The sequence below is a fragment of the Monopterus albus genome, unplaced genomic scaffold (genome assembly GCF_001952655.1).
Source record: "Monopterus albus unplaced genomic scaffold, M_albus_1.0 scaffold121.1, whole genome shotgun sequence".
Lineage (NCBI taxonomy): Eukaryota > Metazoa > Chordata > Actinopteri > Synbranchiformes > Synbranchidae > Monopterus > Monopterus albus.
Window position 1 is genome coordinate 1765110 of NW_018128001.1, and position 13423 is coordinate 1778532.

Here is a 13423-nt window from a genome sequence, read left to right on the forward strand (position 1 = left end):
GTAGTAGTTGTTGTAGTGGTTAAATATAAAGTACCAGGCCAGAGGTAATATTTAATAGAACAGTATGTAGTTCATATATAGATATTATTTGTATTATTATTTCTCTTCTCTTGCTCAAGCAAGAATATCTTGGGCTGTGTCCCCCTTGTTTAGCATATGGGTAAACATCCCGAGTGACTTCCTCCTTAGATAGGGAATGGACATAGCTGCATGGACTAAAACATATAGGTTCAATGATTATATAGCAAAATCTATGCAGTAATACTTCAATGTTGCCAGTAATGACAGGGGACAAAAGTAAGTATTAAGTGGTACATTCTCTACATTATCTAAGCAGTGTGTTAATTCTCTTAGATCTTTAATTGAGGTTGTAGTGCTTTTTAAACTGAAGTTCCAAATCTACATGCATTGTTGTTGGATGTTCCACCTGAGGACAAGTGGTTTAATATGTGGTTTATTAAGTGGTATCGACATATGAAATAAAGAAACATAGTGATCAGTTGAGAAACAGAAAGCAGAAAAGCTTTAGCTTTTGGAAACCGCTGATTGATTATCAGAACGGTGGTAGATTAATTTTTGTCAATTGCATAATTGGTTAATTAATTGATTGTTTTAGTGTTGTGACCGTGTAGTTCTACAATAGGGTCTGGCAAGGATGTAATAGTTGTCTAGCTTTTTATTTTCACAGTGTGATAGGGGATAAAAGGACAATATTATGACAAATACATTAGTGAGTGCACAGGGCGATGGGAAAGCGAATCAAGCAAACGCATGATACTGTACCTCTGTGTTCTGAATGTAATGTCATGTGTGGACACATGTAGTGGTTATTTCTCATCATGTTATATTGTAAATCTTGTGACTAAAATCTAGTATGTAGTAGTATAGTTGTACTGAGCCACTATGGTGAAGAGGGTGCTGAGCTGGAAGGCAAAGCTTTTAATTTACCGGTTGACCTATGTTCCAAGCATCACCTATTTGGTCACACGCTTTGGTTAGTGACCAAAAGAATGAGATTGTGAATACAAGTGGCCTAAATGAGTTTCATTTGTCTGGTGGTTGGACTTGGCCTCAGAGGTAAGGTGTGGAATTCAGACATTTGGAGGGATCTTGGAGTAGAGCCGCTGCTCCTTCATGTCAAAAGAAGCCAGCTGAGGTGGTTCAGGTGATCAGGATGCCTCCTGGGTGCCTTCCATTGGATGTGCCTTCCACATTAAACTAGCAAGACACCCTGGCGTAGACTCAGAATGCGCTGGAGAGATTATATATCTTATTTAGCGTAGGAACACCTTGGGGTCCCCCAAAAAGGAGCTGAAGGATGTCTGGATTGCTTGGCTGATGGATGGATGTAGTAACAGTAGTAGTAGTATCTGCAGTATTAAACAGCGTGAGTCTGGTTCAGTGTTAGTCATTTATTAACTTCTATAACTCAAAGTAAACACAACTTATCCTCCACATGCTCCACCCACTACAGTCAGGAAGTGATGCAACAGGTCAGCTGACCATCATCACCACAGGACTCATTAATCAAACATCAGATCACACAGTGGCACTTTATAAAGACAGAAATTTTAAAGGAACGGTCCAACAGTTTAAGTCCTCCAGAGTCTCATCCAGTAGCCTGCAGCCTGTTAATGTAGCTTAGCACAAAAACTGAAAGTAGAGGGAAACTGTTAGCCTAGCTCCAGTGGGTTTGATCACATCAGACCAGTAAACTACCTCTTGGTAGTTTACTGGTCTGATGTAGAAATAAAATATAATTATTTCTGCCTGTAACAGCAGAACCGACTTCTTATCTGAGTCGTCATCCACATCTGCATGGTTTCCTGAACGAGATGTTGGGTTTTCTTTCTTCATCTATTTTTGTTTGAACAGAGATGGTGATCATAATCATTAGAGAAAAAAAATCACTTAGGCTCATTGGCACCTCCGACATGAGAAATCGGATGTGGGCTGATTGGGTTTGCTGATCTGATCTGACTCCATGTGGATGTAAATAGCTGCTGCTTCAACAAATAAATAATTACATTGAGAGTGATAGCATTTACAGGACAGATCATAATTAGGAGACCATGAAGACAGCCAATGAACACATTCACAGAGCACGTAGCTGGTTTTCAGATGTCTGGATGTAATGAACATGTCCTGTTGTAGCTTGCTTGTGCTCTTGACATAGATTATTATTTCTCCTCTTATGGAGCGATGCTAACAGTTTCCCCCTGCTTCCAGTCTTTGCGCTAAGTTAGACTAACAGCCTTGACCTACAGATGAATCTAAAAGGTGAAGCATCTGGGCAGAGCAGGAGGGTTTTATAAACAGACAAATGTGACAGACTGTGATTAAATATATTAAACTGTTGCATGTTTGTTTCCAGTGTGGTCAGTTAATTACTGTCAGTCTGCATAGTGCAGTAGCTCTGTCCTCTGATTGGCTGATAGCTGTCCTTGAACATCAGGATACCTGTTCAGGTTGTCTGCGAATGTAAAACAATCTATTCTCAGTTCGTCCAACAGGAAACAACATAATGACCTTTATAGTGACTTCACCTCCTCTCTGACGATGTCATCACCTGGTCCTGTCTGATTGGTGAAAGCCTTACAGGGGAAGGATGTATTGCTGGTATTCAAAGGGGGATGGGTCAGATGGAGAGGGGTCAGAGTCTCCACGGTCAGCAGATGAGTTCTGGATTTATTCAGCTCTGGTTCTGATTTGGATCAGTTCCTCTGGTTCCACTGTTCTGGTTCTGTTGTTTGGGTTAGGCTCATACTGGGAATGTTGTATAGTTTTTTTGTTTGTTTGTCATTCTGGTGGTTCTGAATAATGAATGTCAGTTCTCATGGTCTGTCGTCATCATGGCAGCATGTTTATTTTGGCACCTGATTCTGATTTAGTTTTGTCATGAAAATCTAAATGTCTTTTATTCAAATTACCTTTAATCACAAAAACTGACATTTTTTTCTCATTTCTATCTTGTCATTTTAATGTTTAGATTTTCTAAACATTTTTGGCTTCAGCTGCCTCCATCTTTGCGCTGTACAGTTACTATGGTTACAGGTGTGTGTCTGTCCCTGACCTCTGCAGCGCCTGATTCAGTCCCATTCAGATTAAAGCTCTGTTCACTGGGTTCACCCTCAGGAGAGAAGCTAAACCATGGGAGAACATGAACACTGAGATTTCTGCCGCCGACATCTAGAGGGAAATGCAGATAGTCCACTGCCCACATTCATTCTGGAACTGAATCATTCCTGTTGACAGCAGCACACAGATATCTGACTGACAGTACACATCCACAGTACTTCCTGTTCAGTGATCTGTTCATAAATGTTGGCGTGCTGTGTGTGTGTCTTTTTGTATAATTCCCAGTGGACTATGGATGAATTTAGTTAATAAACCGCATGTTGTTGTTGTGGATGTCCTGGCAGCGTGGTGTGTTGTTGTTGTCATGGCAGCGTTTCGTCAACATGGCAGCGTGTTTTCATGGTCATGGCAGCGTGCGGGTGCGTGCAGCGAGTGCCTCCATCAACTCGTGGCAGAGACACTGACAGAAGCCCTAGAGGACAGCAGTGTGGAGGGAACCAGACTGACCAGTACCACACCCAGCCACAGCTGACCAATCATCAGTAGATAAATCCCCAGAGGCAGGGAGCTGAAGTACACCTGTACACAGACACGGCAACAAACTTGTCAACACATCAGACATACACCTGGCCAAATGGACTGGGCTGACTGGTGGTGTATGTACTGACCAGACACAGCGCCCCCAGCAGGCAGCGGGGGAAGCTGCGTGATGTCCAGGTGTGACACTTTTGAGCAGGTAGGTTGCAGGGCAGCGAGTCTAGGCTAGGGGGGCGGTACAGGCCCACCATATTGAGCATGCTCAGTGACTCTGAGGACGGAGACTCCTCAGGGAGCTCCATGATGGTGATGACCAGACAGTCTGAAGAGTGGTGTGATGCTTCCATGCCTCCTCCTCCTCCTCCTCCTCCTCCTCCTCCTGCTGCTGACAGATGGACATCATGAACTCTGCAGTACAGATTCTAATACAAGTGCACACATTTGGAATGGAAACCTGTTAAGTTATTTTACCGGTCAGAGTGGTGGGACTCAGTACCACTTCCCCCCCAACTTCTCCTCGCCGGGCTCGGTCCTGACATGACAGAACAGCAAGGATGTGTCTGTCATCCTCCATCAACCACACCTGAAGGAGGAACCGCAGAAGAAAACAGTTTCATTTCAAGTTGCCACAGTCTCACATCTGGATGTGGGTGGGGGTGATCTCCTTGTTTTATACAAAAAAGAAAACAATTCCTTACTGGATGCACCTCCTAATCAGGGTGGAAAAAGAAAGGGGCACAAGTCTCAATTACTTGGGTAAAAAAAATACTCATGTCTTTGTTAGGGAAAAAAAAGAGTCTCACCACATGTTAGAAGAATAATTTCTCACCTCTTCATCAGGGACATAGGTCTCATGGCGACAGAATGGACAGCTGATGACAGAGGGTGAAGACTCTCCTGAGAACCAATGAGAAGAGAGTCCCATGTCTCAGGATAATGTCAGAGTCATGTGACATGATCAGTCAGCGTGCTCCAAAACTCAACCAGTATGGTGCCAATTTGCACCAGAAGGGAGCAGTTTCTGTTCCATTTAAATTTGGTGCATGAAACATGCCGATTACGCTGACCTGAGGTCACAGAAAACTGCAGCAAATAAACAAAATAACATGTGAAGTCCAAAAGGATAGTGAACAGCAGCCTGATTGTGGTCAGAACGTGGGCAGCATATCCTCCCAGTAGCCCACAACTTGTGACTATGAATCAGAAACTCAGCTAACACGACATGTGAAGCATGCTGAGCTTGACAATTCATTCCTTCACCAAGATTATGTAAAATCACAGTTGACTGAAATTCAGGTGGCGCTGAGAGATGGTATCTGGGCTCTTTGGGGCAGTATTCAGTCAGTCATGTAGGCTGTTCACGTTAGCCGTGTTTCCACTATCGGAGCCTAACAAGCGGTAAAGCCCATACCTTGCCTGCCCCATGTAACCTCCCAGGTTGATGTGGACCATCCTGCTTTGCTTTTCCAGTGTATTCCCTGTGTCGCTGTCTGTTTAGAGGAGGGAGCAGGTGGGATCCTCTCTCTCTCATACACAGCTAGGCACTGCTACTCCGGAGCAGGTTGGCTTCAGAGGATCAGATCAAAACCTTTTAACTGCCTGAGCACTGACCAGTCAGATCACTGGAAAAACTGAAGGATCATTCCTACTGATCTTACCAACATCTTACCAACCACAGGAATAATCTCGGTGCAGCTGAAAGTGATACCTCACTGGCAGAGGAGCTGAACCTCTTTTTTGCCCACTTTGAGGTGCAGCAACCAAACACAGCCAAACTGCACCCTGCGGCCCCACCCTCACAGTAGGGAAGCATGAGGTGAAGCACATGCTGTGGGCCATAAATCCGAGGAAGGCTGCTGGACCAGATGGCGTCCCCGGACGTGTGCTGAAGGACTGTGCTGACCAGCTGGCTGGACTCTTCACCAGGATCTTTAACCAGTCTCTGGCCCAATCCACTGTCTCACCCTCCCTGAAGTCCTCCATCCTAGTTCCCCTGCCTAAGAAACCCCACATAACCAGCCTCAATGACTACCGGGCACTTGCACTCACTCCAGTGGGGATGAAGCGTTTTAAGAAACTTGTACGGGGACACATTATGTCATTCCTCCCACCAACATCTGACCCACACCAATTTGCATACAGGGCAAATAGATCCACAGAGGATGCCGTTGCCACAGCTCTCCATGCTGTGCTGTCCCACCTGGAGCATGAGGAGAGCTATGCATGGCTGCTCTTTGTGGATTATAGCTCCGCATTCAACACCACCCTCCCCTACAAACTGGTGGACAAGCTGGTGGACCTGGGAATTCCATATTCCACCTGCATATGGATTAAGAGCTTCCTGTCTGGATGCAGCCAGAGGGTGAGAGTGGGTCCAAACACATCCACGGCCCTGAGCCTCAGCACTGGTTCTCCACAAGGCTGTGTGCTGAGCCCCCTGCTCTACACCATGTATACCCACGACTATACCCCCACCCACCACAGCAACACTATTATAAAATTTGCTGATGACACCACGGTGGTGGGGCTTACCTCTGGGGGGATGAGACTACCTACAGGGATGAGGTGGAGAGGCTGATAGTGTGATGCAGAGAGAACAATCTGCTCCTTAATACCTCAAAGACTAAGGAGGTCATTGTCGACTTCAGGAGGATGAAAACCAACATCTTGCCACTGTATATCAGCAGGGACCATGTGGAGAGGGTGCCGGCCTACTGCTTTCTGGGGGTCCATATTGAGGAGGATCTGGCCTAGGGCGTGAATACCTCTGGACTGCTTAAAAAGGCCCAGTAGAGACCTCTTCACCATTTATATGAAATTGGGGAGTGTGCGTGCTTCCTGGATGTCCTGAAATCCACAATGATCTCCTTTGTCTTGGTAGTGTTCAGGACCAGGGTATTTTCTGAGCACAACCCAGCCAGATGTTGGACCTCCTCTCTGTGGTGTGCTTCCTCATTGCTGGTAACAAGTCCCACTATAGTGGTGTCATTTGGAAACTTCACTATAGTGTTGGAGGAATGAATGGGGGTGCAATCATGGGTAAAGAGGGCTGGACTGAACACACAACCCTACAGCACGCCTGTGTTCAGGATGAGAGTTGAAGATGTGTGGTTCCCTATTCTGACATTTTATTGGCTGCAGGGGAAAAAATGTATAATATATGAACAGAGTGAGGTGGTTAGTCCCAGGGTTCAGTTTGTGTATCAGTTTATGGGGCATTATTGTATTGAAGGTGGAGCTGAAGTCTGTCAAGAGCATCCAGACATATGTATCTGGACAGGTGAGACAGGGCTGTTTGTAGTGCAATTGAAATTACATCCTATGTAGACCTGTTTCCTTGATAGGAAAACTGGTGCCTGTCCAGCTCTGTGGGGATGGTGTCCCTGATATGGGATGCTATAATCTTGTCAAAACAATTCATAACAGCTGGAGTCAGGGCAACTGGGCGATAGTCATTTAGACAGCTTTAGTCTTCTTTGGTATAGACACAACTGTGGCAGATTTAAGGCAAGAAGGGGACACAAGCCTGTTGTAGTGAGAGGCTGAAGCTGTCAGTAAGCACCCCTATTAATTGATGAGCACATGACTTCAGCATGTGGCCTGATACCCTGTCTGGTCCTGCTTCTTTGAAGGTGTTTATTTTCTTCAGAGTGGGGCTCACCTGATGGTGCTGAAAGATAAGATAAAGACAAGACCTCCCTGGGCACAGTCATTTGGGCCCACACTCTATTGCTCTGCATTTCAAACTGTGCAAAGGACTGGTTCAAGGTGTAAGGGAGTGTTCTGTCCTGGTTGATCTGGTGGGCTGCTACATTTATAGTGTGTTATGGTTTTAATACCCCTCTACATGCTCCGAGGTTGTTGTTACTGTGTGTAAATTACTTCTCCACGCACTGCTAGGGTAGCTTCCTCAACCTACACCTGTACAGTTTTAACAGATGGTATTGTTCTGAATATGCCATATTGTCCAACAGGGGGAGGTCTAGGTCTATAAATGCTGTGTTCCCTCAGTAAGTATGGTTTTCCCTTTCCTGTGCTAGAGCATGATGGTGGTGCCCCTGTCTGTACATACCCCACCCAGCCATTCAATAAAAGCTACCTTTTCAGACACAAAGCTGTCTAGTGGTTCCTTCCAGACTAGAAGTTACCACACCAGTCAAACTGCTTTGCTGTTTCAGGCTTTCCATGGGTCACTCTGATTTAAAGCAGTTTCTAACAAACTGACGGAGTCTACAGCCTTCTGGCTATACATGAGTTTCTTCGCAGGTATCACCACTCCATCTCATATTCAGTACTTCATTCATGGTTCTGACAATGTTGCTTCTAATTAACAACGTTGCCTCTTTCACATGAACACACTCGTAGATCAACAGGAAAAGCTAGACCGAACAGAGCCAGTTGATCACCGGCTGTGTTTTACTGGGTATCCAGGACAGCCAATGTTAGGCTCAGTGAAGCTAGATAACCCCAGGACAGCCAGACTAAGTCAGACTTGCTTCATGGTACAGACCTCAGGTCTCTGATCTACAGCTGTGTGTCAGAAGAGTCGATACCCAGTCCCTGTACCTGCAATGTAACGGTCATGTTCACCTGAGAGATGAAGAGTCAAGAATCTTTAATGTCATTATGCATAGCACAACGAATTTTTTTCCAGTAGCTCTTAGCTTAAAAGACAGACATATTATTGAACTCATATATAACTTATATATGAACTCACCCATGTCAACCATCTTCTTCAGACACTTGGCACAGACTCGGTGCAGACAGCCAAGCAGTTTTGGTTTCCGACTGCGAGTATCGTATCGGTTATAACAGATTTTACACTCGAGTTCCTCCAGAGTGTAAACCAGAGACTGAGCCCAGGTCTGCACCTGAACACAGCTATGTGTTAACGACAGATGCATCTCTTCTTCTGTGTATCTGTTGTTTGCCTAAACCTTATATAAAATGTCAATTTGATCAGTTCCAACAGCAGACAAACACTGAGGGATGATGGGAAATCTCACCTTGGCCTCCATCTCATGGCTTGGCTCTGCCTCCAGTTGGTTCATCCTAATGGCTGAAACAGGGGAGGGGCTTAACCCGATGCTGTCACCTAATTGGGAGACAAACAACAAACAACTATCCTTCAGTAAATAAAAAGACCCACAGCGTAAAATCTACTGATTTTACCTGAACACAGGGTTTAACCCCAGATTTTCAGATGACTTAGGCGCTGACTTGGTTGGAGGGGGGTAATGAAAATATCTGTGGACTAACTAATTTGCACAAGTAGGCAGGCAAGCCAACTCACACTACATGGCTGCTAAACAGCTTTTTTTCCACCGCCTGGTACCAGCTTGACTCAACTCAGCTTTGTGTTTCCATCAGTCAAATGTTGGGTATAGTTCCTAGTACCTGGTACTATTTTTGGTATCACCTCCGTCAAGGTTCCAAGCAAGCAGAGGCGATACACCAAACGGAGACCTGTAAACATTGCAGACTAGCCACTGGTCAGAGAAATTGCATCATCAATGTGCAAGACATCCTGGAACAAAGAACACACCATTCTTAAAAGCAATGTTATTTAACGCTAATTGCTACTTTACTGTAGTTACTGTACTACCTAAAAACAGCCACATATGACAATCAACAACAGCATACCTTTGATGTCCTCTATTATTACTCTGCCATCACGGCAGTGCAATGTTGTGTCACTATGACAACCAGCTATACTGAGAGCGGACCATCTGCAGTGGAAAACAAAGCACCCAGTACTGAAAGCGAGTAGAGTTGAGTTGAGCCGGTACCAGGTGGTGGAAAAGTGGCATATAACTGCCAAGATGCAGACCTGCATGGCTGGTTCTTCCGCTACATGGCAGGAACTGAGAAAAAACTGTCAGGGAGGACAGGTAGCGGGGAATGCTGCACACCCCACAAGTGTTAGGTTATGCTGTCACGCACCAATCGCATAAATGTTTGTCCAAACACTGGGTGGTAATTGACAGGTCATTCCTTTTGCCAGCTTACATTGCAGTTTGAGATCAACTCATCTCTCCATTTTAGTGCATATACAGTAACCTAATGTTATTTTTACTTTAATTCTAATATGTTTTTTACATTCATAAAGCAATTGGCAAAAATGCTTAGGTGCTGCACTGAAGCCTTTCTGTGATAGAAAACTCTGGAGCTGTTGTTCTTTCTGATTGGTTGATTTTTTTCCCTTCCTGAGACAATCTACCTGAGTCCTGATCAGCTGATTAGTCTCGACAGTCACAAAGAGTGAGACAGATCAGTCAGTTACATATTTACAGTTTGTTCCTGGTTTAGTTTGTAATTCTGATTTTAATGCTGTGATTTATTGGTGTATTTGACTTCCATGTTTCATTGTTTCAGTCTAATGATTCATGTGTAAGGCTGCAGTTTTTGATTTTTTGATTAATCTTCATTAATTGAAGTGGACATACAACATCAGGACCATCATCAAGAAGGCACAGTAGAGGATGTACTTCCTGCGCCAGCTCAGGAAGTTCGACCTCCCCCAGGAGCTGCTGATACAGTTCTACAGAGGAATCATCCAGTCTGTTCTCTGCACCTCCATCACTGTCTGGTTTGGCTCAGCAACCAAACAGGACAAGGACAGACTTCAGCGAACAGTCAGGACTGTAGAAAAGGTCATTGGTGTGAGCCTGCCCTCCATGGAGGACCTGTACACCTCATGGGTCAAGAGGAGGGTGGAGAGGATCACTGCTGACCCCTCACACCCCGGACACAACCTGTTTGAACTCCTCCCCTCTGGACGGCGTTACAGGTCACTGTGCACTAAGACAACCAGGCACAGGGACAGTTTCTTCCCCCAGGCTGTCGCTCTGATGAACACTTAACCAATGACAGTATGACTGGACAATAACCCTCAGTGCAATACCCGTATATATACATTGTACAGATTATACAGAGTCATAGAGGTCTCTAGTTTTAAGTACTCTGTTTTTATCCCTATTTATCTCATTTCAATGAACATTCCTTGTTGTCTGCATTGTTTACTGTCTGTTTATACTGCCTTTTCTGCATTGTTTGCACTGGTTGTTGATGTTAATACTGCTATTTTGTTATATTACACAGCCTTATGCTGATTTACTGTTTTGCACATTGAGAGCCGATGTACCTGAGTCAAATTCCCCGTGTGTCCATCACACCTGGCCAATAAAACTGATTCTGATGAATTATGATACAGTAAGATCTAGACCTTACAGTATCTCCTGTGAAGTGGTGCTATACAAATAAAACTGAATTGAACTGAACTACAATTGTGTCCTCACAACCGGAGAAACACACAGTAACACACTCTGCTGGGTGTATTTATAGACTGCAGCTGTTATGTAATGGAGGAGGGGCTGCTGATGTTGCTATGGCAACAGTTTTACCTGTGCCTGAAACTCACATTGGCGAGTCAGATATGATCACATGTTGTCTGATCAGCTGATCCACTGAACAGAAACTCATCAATAAAACAGTTTGACCAGTGTGATTGTGATTTTATTTGATATCTGTCACTGTCAGCAGTAAAAATATCTGAAAGATGTTAAATATTATTGAAAATTTTATTCACTTTAAATCTGTGTAGGTTGCTAGGAGATGTTAATGTAGATTTTTTTTTTTTTGTTATTCGATGTACAAACAACCTGCAGAAATCTGATCACATCTTTCTATGTTTAATAACTGGAGACCTCTTTCTGTAAGTGTTCCTGAAGTGTTACTGAAATGTTTCTTGAACAATTTCTTCAGTGTGAAATGTCTCATGAATGTTTTGGTATGTTTCTGTAAATGTTCTTTAACATGTAACATTTCTAAAACACCTCTGTAATGTTTCTGAAATGTTGCTGAGAGTTTCTGAAACATTTGGACCAGGACGGACCTTTATTATTCACAAAGGTAGGCAAATGTCTGACGTCCCAGCTACAATGGGTCCCAGTAGCAGGAAATGTAGTGATTTTCTGATACAATATGTAGAAAACGTATTGATACAGACCTACTCAGCACCATAACCCCCCCACATTACAGGACTCTTCCGTCACACAACTCTGCACTGAATGGACTTAACAGTGTTTGATGTGGTCACGCACCCCGAGTCTGACTCTTTTGTTACCTGTGAGTTTCCCTCCATCGATGACAGCTTGAATGAACACCTGACCAGATCGTTGGAGACAGAATTTTTGTGATGATAAAGACACAGCAGTGACAAGTTCAGTTGGTGTTTCCAGACTGAACCGAGTCATTGCTGCGGGTCACATTGAAGACATGACACAATAAACAAAAAGAACCGAAATAACTACAGGTGAAAAGAGAAGAAGCAGCATGATACTGGCCCATAAGACCAAAGTAGAAACTACACAGTGTTTCTATATAAATTTGTGTTTTTCTGGACTTACTTTCCACTCCTTAGAATATTTATTCTGTTCTCATATTTACAACCTAACTTTTCAGAAACGCTGCTTGATGCTGCGTCCATCAACCGCCTCTGAAAACCAGCAACATCTCAGTGAAAAACTGGCTCTGAATAGAGCTCAGGGGGACCGGGTCTGGGACTGGACTGGGATTAGCTGGAACCCCCAAGCCTCTGCATCTGTCCCTGCTTGGAGGAGCCATCTCTAACAGGCCTACACATCACTCACTCCCACTCTGATGTCATAGGATGGGTCCCACTACACAAATGAAAAAGCAGTATAGGCACTGCAGCCACTCCGACATCTGGTAAGCACAGCCTCGGACATGCTACTACACAGCCATCTGGCCACAAGACTGAGCCAGATATTTACACGTGATGACACCGGTTACTCGTTCTTCATTCATTCAAATCAAATCAGATATCTTTATTGTCATTGTAAGAGGACAACGAAATTGAATCCAATCCCTGTTTGTGCAAGAACTATATATAAAAAAAATACTAAAATGAAAAAGTAAAACACAAATCCACATTCACAGAACATTCAAGACTGGTTTGTCTTATTGCACATCTAGAAATTCAGGCCTTGATGGCATTTAGTGCAACTATGGTGCTTGGATAAAAACTGTTTTTGAGTCTATTTATTCATGATTGTATTGTCCTGTAATGTCTGCCCAAGGGCAGCAGCTCAGAGAGATAGCGACCAGGGAGGGAAGGGATTCTTGAGAATGTTCAGAATCAGAATCTGCTTTATTGGCCAGGTGTGTAGGACACATGAGGAATTTGACTCAGGTACATCGGCTCGCAATGTGCATGTACATATCCCCACGCAAGGGGCAAGTAAACAGTAAACCAGCATAAGGCTGTGTAATATAACAAAATAAGCAGTATAAACAGGCAGTAAACAATATAGACAGACAATGGAACAGTAATTGTGAATTGAGATAAATAGGAACAAAGATAGAGTACTTAAAAATAGAGACCTGTACGAGCCTGTACAATGTATATTTACAGGTATTGCACTGAGGGTTATCTTTCAGTCATACTGTCGTGGGTTAAGTGTTCATCAGAGCGATTAATCTTTCTGCCTCAACTTAAAAAATATGTGGTGCAATTAAAGCCTGCTTCCTCCCCCATGGACAGTGGTGCACTTATCCCACTGCAAAATTGTATACGTGACATAAAACTCTGAATTTTCTGCACTTAAATGAGGACAAGACAGAATACATCGTGTTCAGCCCCGACTCCGCTGTTGTGGTACCTAGTTTAGGTGCCCTAGCACCTGCATGCACTGGCGCTGTGAGGAACCTTGGAGTCATTTTTGACAGTGATTTTAATTTTGATAAGCAGATCAGATCCGTGGTTAAAACCAGTTTTTATCATTTG

At 43.9% G+C, this 13423-nt stretch overlaps 1 protein-coding gene across 1 annotated transcript in view; it reads right to left on the reverse strand.

Moving 5' to 3' along the window:
• Positions 1 to 3519: 3519 nt before the first annotated feature.
• LOC109966929 (E3 ubiquitin-protein ligase RNF182) overlaps positions 3520 to 13423 on the reverse strand; it is a 16999-nt gene continuing 7095 nt past the window's right edge. Inside the window, exons 2-7 of the mRNA XM_020612177.1 lie at positions 8622 to 8710; positions 8333 to 8486; positions 4445 to 4512; positions 4087 to 4198; positions 3747 to 4000; positions 3520 to 3657 (exon numbers count right to left, since the gene is read on the reverse strand). Coding sequence (XP_020467833.1) covers positions 3520 to 3657; positions 3747 to 4000; positions 4087 to 4198; positions 4445 to 4512; positions 8333 to 8486; positions 8622 to 8666 — 771 coding nt within the window. The 5' untranslated portion in view covers positions 8667 to 8710. The remainder of the gene's footprint in view (positions 3658 to 3746; positions 4001 to 4086; positions 4199 to 4444; positions 4513 to 8332; positions 8487 to 8621; positions 8711 to 13423) is intronic.